General features: G+C 39.8%; 1 protein-coding gene across 1 annotated transcript in view; it reads left to right on the forward strand.

Moving 5' to 3' along the window:
- Positions 1-21912, forward strand: part of ADGRV1 (adhesion G protein-coupled receptor V1) — a 515575-nt gene that overhangs the window by 408271 nt on the left and 85392 nt on the right. The window contains exon 86 of the mRNA XM_064596364.1: positions 14298-14455. Coding sequence (XP_064452434.1) covers positions 14298-14455 — 158 coding nt within the window. The remainder of the gene's footprint in view (positions 1-14297; positions 14456-21912) is intronic.

The following is a 21912-nucleotide window of genomic DNA, read 5'->3' on the forward strand; positions in this document are numbered from 1 at the left end:
TTTACATTTAAGAGAAAGAAAGAAAAGTAGTATCAATATCAAGAGCCCTCTTCTCTCTTCAGAAATATTGCTGCTTCAGTGTTCATCAGTTTGCTACTTTTATCCAGTATGAATATCCTCTTCAGCTGTTAAGTTTTGATTAGCTTCAGGCCACTAAAGGAGAGTGGAATTTTGCGAGGGGCACTGAATTCTACCTCTACTCCGCTTCCCAAGCCCCTCCACTCAGCTTTGATCTTCCGGGTCATACCTTGACATTTTCCCTGGGTTGAAGGGTCCTGAGAAGAGAGCATTTGGTTCAGTAACCGCTTCCTTCCTGATGCAGCTGTGATTTCTGGATTGTTTGAGGCACTTTTGAAATTCCTACATGGCAGCTCTTGAGCTTTCCTCCATAATTATCCTTTTACACAGACTGTATTAGAGGGTTTGTGAAATGATGTGTCTCCCTCTCACTTCAGGCCTTTTTTGTAAAATTAGTAAAATACGTAGTCCGTGTATCTTTGGACCAGTGAAGCCTGTGTTTTAATTTTATGTGGTTCTTAATTCAGGTCCCTGCCCCCCCAAATCAGGGCATTTACACAAATCCTTAGCCTTGAAAGTTTTATAGCCCCAGAGGAACAAAGATTAATCATAATTATGTTATCTTCCTGAAAATCTCAAGCCATGCTTCCCTTTTTTAAGAGCCCAGATGATTCCTGAACCAACAGGAAGCAAAGCTGAGAAATCTTTGAGCATTGCCTTTTCTTTGCCATTGTCTGAAAAAGAGAGCATGGCTTTCCCAAGACTGTCCAAATGATTTTCTTCTCAGGTCATTTACGTAACAAATGTCCTTCTCAAGTCTCATTTCTTTCTTGGCAAATACGATTTCACCATCCAACTCCCCTGTACACAGTAACTCACTCCTTCCTTTGAGCTCCTGCCATGCTCCAGGTGGCTGTGCTGTCACACTTAACACATTGCATTAAGATTTGGCATGAGACGGGGCGCCTGGGTGGCTCAGTCGTTACGCGTCTGCCTTCGGCTCAGGTCATGATCCCAGGGTCCTGGGATCGAGCCCCGCATCGGGCTCCCCGCTCGGCAGGAAGCCTGCTTCTCCCTCTCCCACTCCCCCTGCTTGTGTTCCCCCTCTCGCTGTGTCTCTCTCTGTCAAATAAATAAATAAAATGTTTAAAAAAAAAAAAAAAAAGATTTGGCACGAGCCTCTCCTCCATGCTAGGTTCTGATCTTCTCCAGGTCAGGAGGCATGTAGGAGTCATCGCTATATGCAGAGAGTTTAGCAAATAGTATGCATATAGTTGTTGCTTAAAGAATGAATGAATGAATGAATGAATGGCAGTCATGTGAAAGTCAATACTGGATTTTCCGTGATTAAGATCAACAACATTGTCCATTATAAGATACAGTAACCATGTTCCTCCATATTGGAAACAGTTGTCTTCTCTTGAACTATTGTGTGGGTGCACGTGTGTGTGCATGCATGTACATGCACCTCTGAAACACCTACTAGAGAGCACACTGGAATAAATGTATAGCCCATTTATAGTAAATGGCACTTTGATATCCCATTCCTGATTTAATCTTGGTTTATTTTTTATTTGCCTCATTTCTCTCATTTTTATTTTAGCTTATATAGAGTATATTGTATAAGCTACTTAAAACCCTTTTATGGGGGCGCCTGGGTGGCTCAGTCAGTTAAGCGTCCAACTCTTGGTTTTGGCTTGGGTCATGATCTCAGGGTTGTGAGATGGAGCCTCGTGGCAGGCTCCACACTCAGCAGGGAGTCTGCTTGAAGATTCTCTCCCTCTGCCCATTCCCTCCACTTGAGTGTGTGCTCTCTCTCTCTCTCTCAAATAAATAATTAAAATATTTTATTTATTTATTTGAGAGAGAGAGCACGAGCAGGGTGAGGGGCAGAGCCCAATGTGGGGCTCGATTCTGGGACTCCAGGATCATGACCTGAGCCAAAGGCAGACACTTAACCAACTGAGCCACCCAGGCACCCCAATAAATAAATCTTTAAAAAATAAAACCTTTTTAGGAACGTTAGCTAAACTTGAGTATTTTATAGAAATAATAAAGAAGCATAATGAAGGTCTGGTACATCTTTGCTGAGAGGGAATGTAGGGGGGAAAAAACATCATGAGAATGATCTTTGCTGTTACTCAGATATTGAAATTACATGATAGGGACCTTTAACAAAGCTGCCTCAACTGACAAAATATCTTCCAAGTATAGTAACATCGCTGTGAAAATAACAGCTTAGTCTAAGTAGGGGAGGCCACTGTGATGGTGTGTGCTCCCTTACCCTTCAAAACTGCAACTGTAGAGATTCCCTGAGTAGTTAAGTAATCTCCATCCCAACATAAAGATTTAATCCCACCTCACCTTTCTGTGATTTTAAACCTAGGATTTTGTGTGCACAATTTTGGGTTATCTTGGCAGAACCAAATGGAGATTTAAACACATATATTTTAAAGATTGTATGTCCTTCTTGCTTTCGAATGACTGAACATCGACCCAGGGCTCTGACGTTTTAGTCATTGCTGTGGGTGTTCAAGGAAGTACCTGCTCTTCTGAGAAATGGTGTCAGACGCTACGTTAGAGCTGTTGATGATTTTGTGGATAAACTTGCCTTTGCAAAAAAATCAGTGGCATTAACCAAATATTTGGGTATCGTATGAAATGGATTATAAATACAGTTAAATGCCACTTATAATTTCTATACATGAGTAAGCATAACAGTGTTCCAGCAAAGAATGAGGCCAGTTCACATACTAAAGTAAATAATAAGGGCCAGCCTTTATTGAGTTCTTATCACATGCTAGGTCCACCTATTGAGTTCTTAAGGTGCTTAAGCACCTTAATCAAATTAATCTCATTAATTCTCACAGCACATTTATTTAAAAAAATAGATTTTATTCATATTTTACAAGTGAAGATTCTGAGGCTCAGAGAGGTAATTTCACTCACCCATAGTCACACAGCTATTGAATAGCAGTGCCGAGGTTCAAAGCCAGACCTGTCTGTTCAGAGTCCACATGGATAAGCACTTGGCTCTCTCACTCTGTTTTGTGAAATTATCCTATTCTTCCTGTTCCAATTTAGAATGTCCCGGATAGTAGTAGGTTTTGATACATTTTCACTCATAATCAAACCCAGTTAGGTTAGTCTCTGTTTTTGGTGATAGCAGACAGCAGAATCTTCAGGTGAGTGATTTAGAAGAGGTGGTATCTCCTAAGTCTCTTCCACACACCTGAGTAATAGGCTTCCAAATGAGTTATGAAGAACAGACTTGATATTCGATACTATTTTATCATTTAAAAGTACATGATACCACCCCAGATGGTATATATATCACACTCTTGAATTTTAAGCGTATTTTAAAAATTATTTCCAGGGGTGCCTGGGTGACTCAGTCATTTAAGTGTCTGCCTTCAGCTCAGGTCATGATCCCAGGGTCCTGGGATCGAGCCCGCATTGGACTCCCTGCTCAGCGGGGAGCCTGCTTCTCCCTCTCCCTCTGCCTGCCACTCCCCCTGTTTGTGCTCTCTGTCAAATAAATAAATAAAATCTTTAAAAAAAATTGTTTCCATTTCATGGCACATGGAACTTTTATTTAAAGAGAGGAAAAGAAATAAGAAAAAGAATAAACAAACCATCAAAAGGAAGTTTTTATGGCCCAGGTCTACAATTAAGAAGTTTTGCTACCATTAAAAAGTTAAGAACCTCAGCCAGAAATCTTTAATGCATTTTAGATCATGACTTTTTTTTAATTAAAAGAAATTCAGAAAGCTCATGAAGGAGATAGTCTTACATTTTTTAAGGCAGGTTTTAAGCTATTTGGATTTTTCTCACACATTCATGATTATGCTCAGAAATTAATGTCACTCTGCTGTTCCCATTTCATTTCACTGCCCTGAAATCCTGTTGTTGAAATTGCAAGACATGAAAATAACAGGAACATCCTGTTGTCAAAAATAAATTTCTTATGATAAAATACTCGTTCACCTGAAGCCAGGTTTTTGTTTTGTTTTGTTTTTTTGTTTTGTTTTGTTTTGGGGTTGTTTTTTTATTTTTTTGTTTGTTTGTTTTATAGGGGATGGAAGGACCTCAGTGGGAGAGGGGCTTATGAATGACAGATTACGATTTTGGATTTGTTGCCCTTCCCTCATATCTTTGTTATATCTCCAACTAAGTGGGATTTATTCTTTTGTAAGAATTTTTACATTTTGCAAAAATTTTAATATGTAGTGTCATTAAAAACTTTCATGGAAGGAAAAAAAACAACTTTCATGGGAGCAGTAAGTATTGTCCAAGTTACCTGGCTCATGACTGTTGAGTTTATATTCAGAAATATGCATGCTTATCATTTTATTCTATGATTTATTCAGTAATCCCCTAGCTCCTGGGACTTCATATGCAAAGTAAAATAAAACACTGAAGACACTTCCTAAGAAAGGGATTTTTAGATTTTTAGCAGAATGTGACCCTTGCAAACATTTTAGGCTATTTTTCTCTAGAGTCCCACCTATGCCTCATTTAAAGCACTGACTTAGTGGGTGCCTGGGTGGCTCAGTCAGTTAAATATCTGACTCTTGGTTTCAGCTCAGGTCATGAACTCACTGGTCGTGAAATCGGGTGCAGGCATGTAGGTCCGTGCTCACTGGGGGGTCTGCTTGAGATTCTCTCCCCCTGCCCCTCTCACAGTGCTCACGCTCTGTCACACGTGTGGTCTCTCTCTCAAATAAATAAATCTTAAAAAATAATAATAAGGCACTGACTTAGTTCAGTCGGGTGCTGGGCAAGCCTCAGAAGTTCTTGCACCTTAGTTTCTTCACTCATAAAGCTGGAGGGAGTACAGGTGGCCTTTACTATCCCTTCTAGTTCTAGGATTCTGTGAAGACGCACTTTCTTAAATGAAAGGAGGAAGGATAGTTTTATCCATCTGGTGAGCCGTGCAGGTTGATGGGGACATTCACAATGCATGCTTTCTAACAGTTAACACTGAGAATCCTCCAGCAGCCACCTTATCCAGAGTGCAGGCTTCCAAGAGGCTAGAAATTCTCTCTCCTCTAGAAAACCATCAGCTAATTGGCTTTTCCCGTCTCACATCCTTTGCCTTCTCCTTGAAGGCTTTGAGGGACAGGGGTACAGCAGGTAAGAGAGCAGCAGTTCTAATCCCTGGAGAAACCCCTGAATCATCAGCTCTGTCTGCTTCTGCAGACACTTCTGGGCCAGGCCCACTTGTCAGACTGTGGTGGTGCCATCACATTATGTGGGACGGCCCTCTCTATTACCTGCCTCTTTTTGAATGACCCCTAATTACCTTGACTTTTCAAGTTAGAACCAAGTTTCAACAACTGGTCTTGCAGAAACACACATGAGTCATGGGGAAAAGCTGCAAAGGGAAAGTTTTCCTCCTTCTACTCTTGCAGGGCCATGGTGGACACAGGCAGATCTTATTTGCATAACTGAATCACTAAATATCTGCTGATTGGTAAGGAATTAGAAAGGGAAATAACTGATATCAAATCCCATCTCTTCCATGAAGTCTTCCCTGACTATCCCAGTAAAAGACTTTCCTAACATTGAACTCATAGTGTTCAGCACTTTTCCCCAACACATAAAGGTGATAGATGTTACACTTACCTCTCTACTATTTGAAACCTTCTTTTTCTTCAAGTGCAAGTTAAGTCTTGTGTGTGTGTGTGTGTGTGTGTATTTGGGGCTTAGTAGTAAATGATGATAATAATAATAATGAGAAATATATTTTATTGTGCACCTTACAGCATGCCAGGCTTTGATCCAAGGTATTTACATGTATTAACTCATTGAGTTCTCACTCAATGAGTTCTTCCTATGAAGAAGTTGCTGTGATTCTCTCCATTTTACTTGTTAGGAAACTGAAGTAAGGAGCAGCTCAATATTGACCCAAGTCACAGTCAATAAAAGGTGTACCTAGGATTGGCTCAAATAGTCTGATTCCAGAGCCTTCTTTTTGGGCTTTCCAGAACCCCCAAAAAGTACACTCTTTTTTTGTAGGCAGTATTACCATAATCCAATAAGAGGTTTCCACCTATTCTCTTCTTCCTCCCACACTTAGACCTTCAATAGCAACATCATTTATTGTCTTTTGAGAAAAAACTTCTTTACATAATTCATAAAGGAGATCACTTTATATCCATCTGTTGTCAAGTTCAGGGCTTTCCAACTTGGGACTTTTCAATGTTCTTCTACAGCTGTGTAATCTAATCCTTCAGATATCAAAGCTTCTAGGAAAGTGAAATGTGTCATTTCCCCGTCAAAACCGGAGATTTCCCATAGAGTAGATGGAATTTTGGCCTCCATATCCTTTACTTCCAGTTTTACTTTCCTTTTCTGAAATTAATCCCTGAACTCTATCTCATTTTCCCCAGGTATCTTGGCCCATATTTCTTACCCTTTTAAACATTTATTAGGTATCCCTCAAATGCTGGTAGTGCATTATGGGATTTTATAATAATTTCTTATTGTTAACTGTCACATTGCAGGACATATAAAAACACTCAACAAATACTAATTAATAGTAATGTCATAGATTAGCTCTAGCAACCACCTGGTATGAACATATTACAGGTTAGATTGCTAAAACACATCTTTGATTTGCTAACCCATTACTTTGAAGATCGACATCCATAAATATTTGTTCAGTAAAAAATTCAGGATATCGGAATTGAATTGGGGTCAGCAAGAGAGTGGAGTGTTGGAGATAAGACATAACTATGTTATGTACAACCTGAGATAATGACCTTAAAATGCTTGGCATATCACCTCAACTAGTCACATTTCCCTGTTTTCTCAATAGTTAAAAGTTACCCCTGCTATTTTCAGGATTTTAAGATTAAAATTTTACTGATAGCACAAGGAAGTGTATAGTATATTTTCAACAGTATGACTGAATTCACTTAATAGTGTCTTAATGATTTGACGTCAGCATTTAGGAGCATCTCTTATTGCAGTGTGCTGTAAATGTTGATGTGACTATAGTTAATACAAGGCGTAGGTAGGATTGAGCACTCATGTCTGCAGGGAATGGTCTAGAAATTTTCTCTTGGAGAATTTGCAACTTTCCCATAAAGTCGGAGGAATCTGTGGACCTCATTTCTGGGACAATATAATGTGGTTCCTGATCAGTAAACTGTGGTCAACTAAAAGTCGGATTATTGGGGCACCTGGGTGGCTCAGTCGGTTGGACATCCAACTCTTGATTTGTGCTCAGGTCGTGAAATCAGGGTCTGCACTCAGCGGGGAGTCTGCTTCTCTCTCTCCCTCTGCACGCCCCCCCACCGCCGCGCTCATACTCTCGTACCCGCACACACTCTCTCTCCTTTCTTTTTTTTTTTTTTAAAGATTTTATTTATTTATTTGACAGAGAGAAAGATAGCAAGAGCGGGAACACAAGCAGGGGGAGTGGGAGAGGGAGAAGCAGACTCCCCGCTGAGCAGGGAGCCCGACGCAGAGCTCGATCCCAGGACCCTGGGATCATGACCCAAGCCGAAGGCAGACGCTTAATGACTGAGCCCCACTCTCTCTCCTTCTCTAAAATAAATAAATAAAATCTTTTTAAAAAATAAAATAAAAGTTGGATTAGCCTTCTACCAAGTGATTTTTGCCTTTTGGGGAAACCATCACCATTGCTGTCAGAATTTGTTAACCCTTAAAATATCCGTATCATCGCTAGAGTAGCTACACTCTTGCCAACATAGGCCTACATTTCTACCTTTCTCATATTTTTCATGGGCTCTAATGAAACATATACAGATGTTTTCTAAGAGTATTTGGGGAAGGAACACATGAAGGCCTACAAAGTCTTCATCAGGAAAAGGAAGTAATACTTATGATAACATGACACACGACCCCTAATCTCTTCTAAGCTATTATACTGTTTTGAGTTTATTGAAATCTCAGATTTAAAGCACAAAAAACTGAAAACTGCATTTGCAATATTAACCTAAGATGGAAAGTACTGCTTCCTGCCTGTGATGAGGGAGCAGCCTCACCTGAAGCTGCTTTCCTGCTAAAGCTTACACGCTAAGGCTCTCTGTCCACGGAGCAAACATGAAGTAAAATGGAGGTTGGGAAGCACAAAAACACAAAAAATTTTTGGACATTAATCTTGTATCCCCCCATGTTCACCTCTATAGATCTATTTTTTAATAAATGTAGAAAAACTTACAATTTTACTATCTTCAGATACAAGAAGGATGTGATTAGTCAGAAAAAAAACCTTTTTAGCCAGCCATTCAGAGGCTTGGTGAGTAATAGGTAAGGGCAGGACACCTTCAAATGTGCTAGGACAATGGCATTTTCCAGTACCAAGCGATTTTATGAGAACAGAACATTAGTACATGCAAACAATAACAAGTCAGCCTGACCTCATTCTGATTAAATTCTGAAAGGGCTTGATTCACTGGAAAATACCTGGAGCAAAGTTAGCAAGCACTGGCCAGTAGGCAGATTTCAACAGTATCACCAAGTTGTTCAGGGAACAGACTGCTCGGACTTGAGTTTCTTGGAAAAAGAAAAAAGACAAGGTCATTTGCAGAATCATGATTTTCAGAATGTTTTTCACCATCTCTAACCTTTGTTGATAACTTGGAGTCTACTATTCATCTGTGGAATTTATGTATAAATATATTTTACCTTTTTAATGAGCTAGGGATGTGGGCAACTGTCTCATTCAGCAAGAGCTAATTATATATAGTAAAAGGCTATTTTGGGGTGTATATATCTGACTGGAAATTTTAGTTTAATACTTGACGAGTTAAAATATCTGCTCTCTTTGAAGTATGTGAAACAGTATTGCTCCGAGATGTCCATGTTATTCTTTGCTCAATCTTTTCAGGTAATATAAGCAGAGAGATACATTTTAAGTAGGAAAAGGTGAGACTGATTCTTATTCTTTGGTCCTTTGGCTTCTTCAAAGGAGGTAGTCAATGTATCAAGTTAGAAAGCAACACTAAGCATGGTGTAGCATGAGCTCTAAAACTGGTAGACATGGCAGTGATCTTCTACTATATCTACAGTTTCCAGAAAGAAAAAGTTGGTTGAAGCAACAAATGTAGCTGTTGATGTAGGTGCCATCATTCAAGAAATCTTTTTTTTTTTTTTAAAGATTTTATTTATTTATTTGACAGAGAGAGACACAGCAAGAGAAGGAACACAAGCAGGGGGAGTGGGAGAGGGAGAAGCAGGCCTGCTGTGGAGCAGGGAGCCCGATGCGAGACTCGATCCCAGGACCCTGGGATCATGACCTGAGCCGAAGGCAGATGCTTAACGACTAAGCCATCCAGGCGCCCCTCATTCAAGAAATCCTAAGGAGACTTACCTTGTGGGAGGTTGGCACATGGGCCTGGAAGTCATAACTGTTAACTTTGTCTTATTGAGGAGAAGTACTTACAAAGAAGACCTTGGAAACAAACATTTACAGTTGACCCTTGAACCACATGGTTTGAAATGTGTGGGTCCCCTTATATACCGCCTTTTTTTTTTTTTTAAATAAATAACAGTACATACTGTAAATGTATTTTCCTTACGATTTTCTTAATAACATTTTCTTTTCTCTAGCTTACTTTATGCTAACTGTAGAGTGTAGAATACTTATCACATACAAAATATGTTAATCAACCATTTATGTTTATCAGTAAGGCTTCCAATAGGCTATCAGTAGTTAAATTTTGGAGGAGCCAAAAGTTATACATGGATTTTTTTTAAAACAATTTTTTTTTAAAGATTTTATTTATTTATTTGACAGAGAGAGACACAGAGAGAGAAGGAACACAAGCGGGGGAGTGGGAGAGGGAGAAGCAGGCTTCCCACTGAGTAGGGAGAAGCAGGCTTCCCACTGAGAGGACCCTGGGATCAGGACCTGAGCCGAAGGCAGTCACTTAATGACTGAGCCACCCAGGCGCCCCTTTAAAACAATTTTTAATTAAGTAGGCTCCATACCTAAAGTGGTGCTTGAACTCACGACCTTGGCATCAAGAGTCACAGGCACTACTGATTGAGCCAGCCAGGCGTCCCCAGATGTGGATTTTTTACTAGAACAGGGGGTGAGCACCTCTAACCCCTGCATTGCTCAAGGGTCATCTGTATTATTTTTTCATTAGCTAGTTCTTTTTTCGAAAGCTATGTAATCCGGATGTGACCCTGGATTTCTTCAAGTCCTCCAGTTTACCAGGGTCGACTTGTTCTTTAAAATATAATTTAGATGGACTCAGATCACAGTCTCACATACAAGGAGTTCCCAGCATCCCTCCCAGTATTTTCAGCAGTTGTAAGTGGATCTTATATCTCTCTTGGATACCTTTGCTCCCGAGTTCCTTCTTATGCTGACTTCATACAGGGAAAAAGAAATTGAAATACCCCATGCCACCCACATAATTTTTTTTTTTTTTTTTAACGCCGAGTTTAGGTAATGTAAGTGAAAACACTTCAGTAAGTATAAAGTGCTATCTAGGGGAGGTAATAATCTTACTAAATTAGAAAGTGACATAAAGCATTGTGAATGCTCTAAGAGTAGACTGGACAGGGGGAACATGGAAGATAATGAAACAGCACCTTCTTGTCTCTTCTGGCCGAAAATAGAGAAAAGGATGGAGTCCTGACAAGATTTTGAAATAAATTAGGTTGTCCGTGGGTTATAATAAGAAAGGAAATTTACCCATTAAAGTTTTTTTTTTTAAAGATTTATTTATTTTTTTGAGAGAGAGAGAGAGAGAGAGGCAGAGTTTTTTTATTTTTTTAAGATTTTATTTATTTATTTGAGAGAGAGAATGAGAGACAGAGAGCATGAGAGGGAGGAGGGTCAGAGGGAGAAGCAGACTCCCCGCCGAGCAGGGAGCCCGATGCGGGACTCGATCCCGGGACTCCAGGATCATGACCTGAGCCGAAGGCAGCCGCTCAACCGACTGAGCCACCCAGGCGCCCTACCCATTAAAGTTTAAAAGGGAACAGCAGAAGTTAGTCGTGGGATTGCGAGAATCCAGAAGAGTACTCAATACCCAGAGAGAGAAGGGTCACCAGAATTCTTTGAAGCTGGGTGAGCTGGTAATTCCAAGGAACGCATCTCCTCACCCTTTCTTAAGAAAGCCAACTCACGTGGCCTCTGTCTCGTTTCTCTGGTGCCTGCCAGATCTGTTCTTGAAGCACAAAGTGCCGCAGCTCTTGTGTGTGCAGAGCACTCGGTCTCCTCGATGCTTACATTACAGTCAGTCTCTCCGAGAACTTGTTCCCAACCTTTTTTTCAGAAACCATTTCTAACGTGATATTCACAATTTCCCAACTCCACACATCACATTCATAAGATCTAATCCTCAGACTGCCTGGATGTACCACATATCTTATTCGATTGGACTGAAAGAAATTCTGGTTGGTGAGGCTTGTTATCTTTTGTTGTCGTCGTCTTCATCGTTGTTGTTCTTTGTTCTTCTCTTTTAAGGATAGAATATACTTCATGTATCTTGGGCACTTTTAAACCTGTGTCAGACGTTTTATTCTGTACCAGTAGAAATAACGTTCAGACAATACTGATCAGAAAATTCAAGTAATACCTATTAGCTTTAAAGGAAAAGCTGAATGAGGAGAATTTAAAAGGAGGGGTTCCTGTACGAAATATAATTGGAGGATGCAGAATGACATCGCCTCTCCACCTGCTCTCCATGGATGGGGTCATGGGAGTGTGGGGGCCCTGACTGTATCTGCTCTGGTGGGTTACCCTTTTAGCCTGTCTCATTTGCCAGCTGCCTCATTTGACAGTGGTGTAGAAGAGCTGTCTGGCTCCCTCGCCCCTAAGAGAGGTAGTACATATATGCGTAAGGCAGATCGCTTTTTGTTGGAGGAAGACAGGCATGGAGTCTCAGCTACGCAGAAGCGGGCGAGTGCAGGGCCGCGCGGGACAGCAGTGCTGAGGTGGCCAAGGAGGCAGGAGGTGCTGCCGCCAGGCCCAGGCGGGCTGTGGAGCCAAACCTCTCCCCATCAGTGATCTGGCCCCAAGTTGACCATGTGGAGGACAAACTTTGGGCACTCTCAGCAGCCCCGTACTTGTGAGAGGCCCTGACTTGTGCAGCTCTGAAGAAACAGGAGAAAGTGGGTCACCTCTGAATTGGGTAATTTTCCTTTCCTTCTCTGAAAGAATGGGCCAGCATGACCAAGTCATCGTACAAGCAGGGAGAATTGCAAAGGAGATCTTTAAGAGCTGTAGCACTTAGAGGATTCCCTTCTCTTCCCAAGAGCCGCTGGTCACGTCTCACTTCCTAGGGGTTCACTTTGCCTCTTCTATTTCTTTTTAAACAGGATAGTGTGCCATTGGTTGGGGTTCTGCTTTCGAAAGTTATCTTCTAAAGGAAAGTTTTTAGGAAAGCGCTTCAAATAGAGACATGAGAACCAAACGTGGTCAGCCCTTGGGAAATGTAGATGTTGACGGGTCAAACCTGTTTCACAGCGCTCGGTATGAAATGTTTACTACTCCCCAAGCAGATCACAATAGATTCAGTAACCCCATTTTACAGACTGAAGTTGAATTGTGATGACACTTTTCAAGGTAAAAATAAAGCACCGAAGCCTGCGTGTGAGTTCCTTTGTCAGTGTCCATATTGGTCTAAGCAACTTTTGTCCAGTCTCGGGCAGTGAATCCATAATTCAGATGTCAACAACTGTTTAAAGCCAGTGTGCAGAAAATGAGTGGCCAACGTGACTGCTATTTTTAGTGCAGAAATACATTCAAGATCAAAGCCATTAATGTTTGCCTGTCTTATTTAATCATATGCCTTTTACCTGGAAGATACAGGTCTCCTGGCATACAGATGAGTGTACAGGGAATGATTCAGGCTTTGTGCTGTCCAAATTAAATTCTAAAAGCCAGGATATTCATCATTCTGACATCTCTTTGCAGATGCAGAATGTGTATTGAAATATCTCTTGAAATGTGTCTTGTTTACTTGAGGAATACATTTACCAGGTCATGTTAATTAGAAATAATACCTGAGTAAGGTCTTTAATAATGTATCTCTTTTTAAATGTGAAATCGAGGCACTGTTTTTCCCAGTTGCTGGAATGGCTGTTTCTCCTGATTACCTATATTTTGGATTTTGAGGTTTCCTTCTAAATAGTTTATACTTTTTCCTTGAGTTTTCTTCAGAAATCCATTACTTTCGGCTATATTGTAATCTAGGTTTATAGATACTAAAAATGGAAAAGTCAGGAAAATATATTTGAAAGAAGTCACTCCCTACTATTAAGATTTCTTGTAATTAAAAGTATTATAGTGTCATAAGTTGTAGGAGGTGTGTTCTTTATAATACTTCAGAAGCACAGTTTTAGATATTGAGAACCTATTAACACTCCCCCATTTTGACATTTTTGACATTTCTTATGTAAAGAACAAGAGGATTTTTTATGGCCAATGAGTAAAAATCTCCAGTTACACCGCTGAAACCATTTTCCATTGAATTTCAGTGTTACCAACATAAATAATGTGAGTTTACCTTGGACCTCACTGATCTAAATAAACTCCAGTAATCATAGATACAGTTGTGTAACAGAACTTCCAAAGGGAAAGTTGTCATCATTTTCAAGAGAATTAATGGTTCTTGGGAAAATGTATAACTTAGGGGCAGCTGGGTGGCTCAGTCGGTTGGGCGTTTGCCTTCAGCTTGGGTCATGATCCCAGAGTCCTGGGATCGAGCCCCGAGTTGGGCTCCCTGCTCAGCGGGGAGTCTGCTTCTCCCTCTCCCTCTGCCCCTTCCCCTGTTCCTTCTCTTACTCTTTATCTGTCAAATAAATAAAATCTTAAAAAAATAAAAAAGAAGATGTATAACTTAGAAACGACAAAACTGTCTTTCACTCAAAAAACAAGCTTGTGGAAACAACAGAATGAGCCCGAGGAATCCTCAAATTTGCCTTTAAACAATGCCACCTTTTATGCAGTGCTCATTGGGACCTTCGTCTAGTAGGCCAACAAGATAGAGCTGGAAAAGTGAATGTGCACTTCTCAAATTTATTTTGCCATAACCTCTGTTAAAGTTTTCTGAGCACCTCAGGATGTACATGTTCCATTGGAACCGACTTTGTGAAGCAGTGGGTTAGATTTAATCGTGTAGCCTCTACTCAAACAAAGCTTCAATCTGGCAAACCAAAAATTTGCTTTTGCCAAAATTTCAATACAAAGCGTTAGTATAAAGTGATGACGTCACACATTCCAAATACAGAAACGTTTATATCGAAGTTGTCTGAGTTATCTCATCGCCTCTTCTCTCTTCCAGATGTTTCATCCCAAACATCTATGCAGCTCTGTTCACGGCGGCCCTTGTTCCTTTAATGTGCCTTGTGGTGGTGTTTGTGGTGTTCATCCATGCCTACCAGGTGAAGCCACAGTGGAAAGCATATGACGATGTCTTCAGAGGAAGAACAAATGCTGCAGGTTTGGAAGGAACCCTATTTGTACTTTGGAGATGGGAACTTTTTAATGGTGGTAAAATGTCACTGAATAATTTTTACAAAAAGAAAGAAGGAAGGAAGGGAGGGGGGGAAGAGGGGAAGGAAGGGAAGGAGAGAAGTTAGACTCAGCTTTCATCTCTGAAGCTCTGAAGCCCTAAGTTAAGCTATGGCTCCCTAATTTCTCCTGCTTCTTGGCACTTCCTGACATGTCTCTTTCTTCAGGGCTCCATAGGTTTTATTGCCAGTTCTGGTTTTGTCCTTAAGATATTAATGTTCAAGTAAATGCCTCACAGCCTTGGGAGCTGCTTCCCGAGGCTTTCTTCAAGTGAAGCAGTAACAACCTGTGTTCGCCTGTGAAATCTATTCGTTTCTCTCAGCTTCAGAGACTTCATCACAGACATCTTTCCCTAACGCTCATGAGTGCCATGGTTTGCATGTGGAGTTCTGATTGTGCTGACAGATGTTTAAAAACATATGTGATCGGACAGCTTCATAACTGGCTACACGTCTGGTTACTTAAGAGTGCAAGTCTTTCCAGCTCAAATTGGCTTTCACTGCAGCTCATTTTTTCCCTTTGAATCATACTTAACACAGGTTTTTATGAGCTGATTCTTTGTTGTTGTTGTTGTTAGATTAGAGTCTCTTAGGAATTTTCTTAACTAGGAACAATAACCACACACCTACATAGAGAAAATTCCCTCTAAAATGGTGTGAGTGACGGGGACATTAGAATCTTGTGAGCTGGGGCTAGGGGATCCCTCTTGGGCCAATGAAGAAGTCTCTTTTCTAAAGCCAAATGTGAGAGGAATTTTCACATTTTAAGAGCTTTTCAAAGTTTAAGCAAGATACCATATATGAAGTCCCTTGAATAGTGTCTAATACATTATTAGCAGCTCAGTAGATACTATCACAGGATGAGAAAAGTAGACCCTCTAATGTATGAAGAGCCTTCTAGTTCCTGAAGTGGATCAGGGAACAGATTTTCCTTGAAAATCTTTGAAAAGATTTTCCTCATGATGTAAAAAGAAGGGACTTTTTGATATTAGTTTGTGGTAGTTTGTTAGGATAGCTGTAACTAGCCAGCTCTTCTCTCTTCTTTCCCATTTAAGCATGCAGTCATTGTGTGGGCAGAAATATTACTTAAGGTTATAATTAATCTTAGATTCTTCAATAAAAGAAGCAATATTCACTGTAGAAATCTTACTTTTTCATGGGACATAGAATTTATAAAAGCTGTGCTTTTATTCAACTTGGGATTCATTTTACTAAAATACGTATTCTTTTTTAAACAGGAGGTTTGTTTCTTTCCCCAAATGATAAGATTTCCTCGGTTTTCTGTATGATATAAAAGTGCCAGTGTTTGCATGTTTTCAAAAGTGATAACATAAGGGCCTAACCTGATGAGTTAATCCTTCCTCATGGCTAAATCACCTTTTGGATATACTCCATCATAGATATAGTAGATAATAATACTCTAATTATCTGAAAAACATAGCCCTCAAGCATTAAACATAATGCTAAAAGCTTCAGCACTTGTTTCTCAATGAGGGAAACCTCTTGCCATGAAATATTAATAGGAGCATTGTTCTATTGTAGCTTTTCAAATAAAAAAATTATTATATTTCAAATTCCCCTATTGCCATGATAATTTGGTCTAATAGTCATTATTTCACACTTGGACTCTTACAGTATTTTCCTGAGTGGTCACTAGTTCTAAGTCTTTTTCTTCTCCATCTCATTTTCTCAGATGTCTACATTTCACCAATGTAAAGTGGATTCCCTCACTCCAGCATTACAGCCATTCAGGTTCTCTCTCATTGCCTGAGAAAAATCCAGTTTCTTTGGCCTGCAATACAGGAGTCCCTACAGTCCACCCACCCCCAGGCCATCTTTTCATCCCCAAGTCCATTACTATTTATCCTGCATTCTGACCTTGCCACGTATTTATTTACTCTTTCCTAAAATTATCTGATCCCGTCATCTTTGCTCATCTAAGGAGACCTCTACTGTGAACACTTCATCATTAGTTGATAAAACCCATGTGTTTAGTAAGTAATGTGGACGAGAGAGAGGTGGAATGGGGTTTATTACCTTTCCATAATCTTCATTCACTCCCCACAGCTGTCCAAAATAAACCCATAATCTAAGTAAAAATGGTTTGCTGGATAAGCAGAAGTTAATTCCCCTTTCCAACAAGGTACTACTCAGTCTTTTATAGAAATTCTGGAAGTTCCCAACATGCTACCTCTTCTCTGAATTGCAGTTGCCTCTTCACAGAACCACACCAGGTAAAAATTGCTCATTTCCTTATCTGTGCCTTTGAGGCATTTTGTCCTTACAGCCATTACGGCACTTATCTTAGACTGAAGTGGTGACTTCTTTCGGTATATGTGGTTAATTTCCTTAATAAATTAGGAATTCTTGGAGGGCAAGGGCCATTTATGATTCATCTCTGTATCACATGGCCTTGTAGAGTGCTCAGTGGATAGCAGGAGCATAGTTAATATTTGTTAATATTAATTAACTATTGTTAATAGTTAATATAATAAATGAATAAATTGATAATCATAAATGCACCATAAAATCTTATAGGTTCTGATCCGTAAGCTAAATATAGCATTAAAAAGGAGAAGAATCTGTTATATCATCAAAAGTAAAAATTAGAGGATTTATCTCATTGATCTTTGAACTTTTTTTTTTTAGATTTATTTATTTGAGAGAATGAGAGAGAGAGAGAGAGAGCACAAGAGGGGGTAGTGGGAGAGGGAGAAGCAGGCTCCCCGCTGAGCAGGGAGCCCGATGCAGGACTGGATCCTGGGACTCCAGAATCATGACCTTAGCCGAAGGCAGCCGCTTAACCAGCTGAGCCACCCAGGCATCCCTCCCTTTGAACGTTATTATCATTGGGGCTATAATTGTTTTCTTGACTTCTGTGATTCCCAAAAATATGTGTTCAGCTCTGACTGCTAGCCTAATCTTTTATATTTTATTTGCAACCTACTATAACACACTTCCATTTGAATATCCTCCACTTATTTCAAATTCAAGATTTCCAGAAGAAAAAAACAAAACAAAACATGTCTACTCTACCAAGGAGCATTTGATACTCTTTTTGAATCTTTTTGCTAAAATTCCATTGTATTGAAAGCGTCCAGTCAGGATGGCACTGTAAATTCATGGATTGCCCTCTGCCCTGCTCCATAGGAGCCCTTACATAGGAGTTAAAGGCAGGATATAACAAGAGAAAATATTTTTTAAAGTGAACATCTCTGTGGCTCAGAAATAGAGCAGGAACACAAAGTAGTAAACTGGACCAAAACCATGGACCCAATGTTTTCTGCATCCATAAGCCAGTGGATGCAGGAGTGGCTCAACTGCTGTGGGGGTGAATTAGGACCTAAAAGATTTGACCCAAGGCAGATGGACTGGGGCAATAGCATCTGCATGAAGGGAGCCCTAAAAAGCCCTGCTACAGTAGCCTGCGCTTTGGCTTATAGGACTTCCACAAGTCCAAGGAGAAGGCAGACAAAGCATCTCATCAAGTACCTGGGCCCAGTTCTCTAGAGTTTGCAGACTGAATAGCTATCATATCTACATGTCACCATGGGGACAGGAAGCCCAAGACATCGAACTAGTTCCTTTGGAACAGGAGAGCTGAGTGGAGGTGCCCATAATACCATTAGACAGAAAAGGGTAGGCAGACAAAGAGAACAAGCAGTGAGACAAATGCTTTCTACTCAAGATTAGCTGCTGTTTAGAAGTTTCAAACATTGGAGGAAAACCAACAGATAGCCCTTAAAATCAACAATCAAAAAGATGAATTTAAGCCAGAAAAAATTTTAAAAAGAGAACAAACTATGAATAACTTTGATAAGTATGTTAGGATCCTTGAAAATATGGAGCAGGAATTCTCAGACTGTGGCCCTCCTGGCCCCTTACCTGTTTGCCCATTTCATCTCTTCGTTAACAGCTTCCTTGAGATGTAATTTACATGCAAAGGTCATCTGCTTAAATTGTGCGGTCAGTGGTTTTTAGTATATTTATATAATCGTGTGACCGTCACCATAAGCTAGTTGAGAACATTTTCATCACCTCAAAAAGAAACCCCACGCCTATTAGCAGGCATTCCCCATCCTATACTTCCCTAGGCCCTAGGTAACAATTAATCAAATTTCTATCTCTATAGATATGTCTATTCTGGACATTTCCTATAATTGGATCATAGAATATGTGGTCTTTTGTGTCTGGCTTCCTTCACTTAGCATAATGTTTTCAAAGTTTGTGTGTATTATAGCAGGTATCAGAACTTTGTTGTTGTTGTTTTAACTGACAAATAATATTCCACTGTATACACACACTACATTTTGCTTATCTGTTCATCAGTTGATGGACATTTGGGTCCTTTCACCTTTTGGATATTGTGAAGAACACTGCCATGGACATTCGTGTACAAGTTTTTGTATTAACATAGGTTTTCATTTCTCTGGGGTATATACCTAGAAGTGGAATTGCTGGGTCATATGGCAGCTCTGTGTTTAATATTTTGAGGCACTGCCACACTGTTTTCCAAAGTGGTTGCAGTGACCTGTTTTTGTAAGTAAATTTTTCTTGGAACTGAGCCACACCCATTTGCTTACATATATTCTATGGCTGCTCTTACAATGCAGAGTTAAGTCTATGTTGTTGCAACTAGGACCATGTGGCCTACAAGACCAAACGTATTTAATATCTGGCCATTTACAGAAAAAGTTTAACAACTGACCCTGATATAAAAAAATATTTATCCACTAAAAACATTGAAACATAAAAAACAAAAATAGATATAAACAATATAAAAACAGGCAAATATGAAAATGAAATAATTTCAGAAATCTTGGCACTGAAAAATATACTCTTTGAAATTTTGAAATATCTTAATATTTGAGATAAACCCCAGGTGAGAAGCAGGGACGAGGAATGAATTAGAATCTGATGCTAGGACTGAGGAATTCACCAAGGTAACATACAAAAAAGAGAAAATATGAAAACTAAGGTAGGAGGTATGAGAACAGATGGCCAAAAGAAAAGAATATAAGGAATGGAGAAAAAGAAGATTTGAAAATGTAATGGTTGAGAATTTTTCAGAATTGAAAAAAAATTAACACAATTACAATAAAATAAATATCTACATTGTAAAAAGGGGGGGTAAGAGAATGCTGAAAAGTCCAGTATATTAGCAAAATATAAAGCACATTTTGAAAGTTCCTATGTCTGTATTTTTGAAAAACTGGAGAATGAGCACCTTTTCTTTGCTTCTAATATTCTATATTGTTAGAAGTGGTACCAACCTCACTCCGGAGTTCAGATACCATGATGTAAGCGCATGCCACCAAGCTCTCCGCAAAACTCAGCTTCAAAGGCAACACGCAGACTGGTGCCCAGGCTCTTTTCTGCTTTACTCTGAGAAATCTGCCCTTTTCCCCACCCCATGTACACTTAATACCTGAGAAAGAAGGTGGTTCTAATTAGTTTCTCCCACTTGGTTCTGCAGTTCCAAGCATATACAAAAGCAGCCTTTTTTTCCTAAGGCAACTTAGATCGTTTATAATTTAGTTATATTTTGCCCTGCATTTTTTTTTTAACTGGAGGAGCGTTTTAAGATAGATAGTATCATAAGAATGAATCAACAGCTGAAAGTAAGTTTCCTTTTCTTATAAAAGCACAGCTTCCTAGTTTTACAAATGATGCTTAAATTTTGAGTATTTGGGGTCATACATAGCCAACCATTTTTTGTTTGTTTATAAATCACTTTTAACAATGAGTCAGGTGCATTCTGAGAAGGAAAGGTCAGGGGCGCCTGGGTGGCTCAGTCGTTAAGCGTCTGCCTTTGGCTCAGGTCATGATCCCAGGGTCCTGGGATCGAGCCCCGCATCGGGCTCCCTGCTCCGCCGGAAGCCTGCTTCTCCCTCTCCCACTCCACCTACTTGTGTTCCCTCTCTCGCTGTGTCTCTCTCTGTCAAATAAATAAGAGCTTTTAAAAAAATAAAGGAGAAGAAGGAAAGGTCAATTCGTAGTTTCCTTATAGCCAAGCTGTGTTTTGTGTTTAGGTAACTGGGATGATTATGATTATTTATTTACCTTTGAGTTTTAGGTTTGGTAAACAGATGTGATTAGTCAACTCCAGGATCAGACCTCTTTGAATAACGAAAGAGCTTGCATCAATCATTTTGTTAGGCCTGAAATCTTCCATATTTCTATAGAACTGTTCTCCATACGAATCACTCTTATGCAGATTAGATGTGCCTGACAACAGGAGCAATTTTATATCAACACTGCTGTGTTATGACTGCTAAGTACCAGTCCCATAACCCTCTGTATTTTGAGTGACTTTTTTGGTCCTGCAGCCTTTAGTTTTAGAGTTCAGATCAACTCAGTGAAATCTAAGGGAAAGAGGGAGACAGGGAAGGAGCTGACAGTAAATAAAATACACTCTTGGGCTGTGGTCTCCCAAAGATGGCCACTGTCAATCCCTTCCTTTTCTGAGTGTGGTCTGGGGCAGTGACTACGGCTTGGCAATCTGTGGCCCTTTAGCTGCCAGACTGCTGTGAACCACATTTTTGAAGGTCAGTGGCTCCTAATGAGACTCACTGGCCTCCTCCTCCCTTCAGTGGGGTGAGTGTGCCGTGAGGATGAGTCAGGAAAAAGGTATGTTCCCTGGACTAGATTTCAATGTCTGAAACAGCATTTTAAACAAAGCCTATAATTTGGGGGGTTGGTTTTGATCTCTGGCAATGATAAGCTTGTCTCTCCTTTTAGGCTCATTAGAATTTACTGGTTCTTTCTGAATCATCATCCAATTCCTATGTGAGGAATGATTCATGGATCAGGGAAGGAAAATTAATTTGAATAAAAAGAGGAAGTAGCTGATTATAAATCCCTTTCTTATAAAATCCCACACATATGTTTCAATATGTCATATAAAAAGGTGATGGTGGCTTGATCCAGCTACTTATATGGATAGCATTAATCTGAGGAATCTCTGGTGCTATAATGACCTCTTCTCTACTTAGGAGCATATTTGAGGATGAATGCTTCCATTTTTTCTGAGGCTCCATTTACTCATTTTTAGAGTGAATAACAATAGTAAAATAAAGATTGCATCAAAATTATGAAAATCATTGAAAACTTGTTAATGAATATATAATGTATCATCCCTTATACCCTAAAGTTGAGTGACTTTTTTCTCTCTGGACATTTTGAAAATTTCAAAAAGAGTTTCAAGAAACTTGGTGAAATCCAAAGGAAAAAGAGGAAAAAGAAAGAGCTCCTAGCAAATGCAGTACACTCTGTGCTGTGTTCTCCAGAGATGGCCCCTCCCTTTGCATGTGTGCTTCTCCTCATAGAAAGCGGTGGAGTCTTTTTTCCCCTCCCTTGAAATCTGGGCTGGTTTTGGACTTGCTC

This window comes from Mirounga angustirostris, unplaced genomic scaffold (genome assembly GCF_029215605.1).
Source record: "Mirounga angustirostris isolate CCGP_5_RB_7025 unplaced genomic scaffold, mMirAng1.0.hap1 SCAF_7, whole genome shotgun sequence".
In the NCBI taxonomy this organism is placed as follows: domain Eukaryota; kingdom Metazoa; phylum Chordata; class Mammalia; order Carnivora; family Phocidae; genus Mirounga; species Mirounga angustirostris.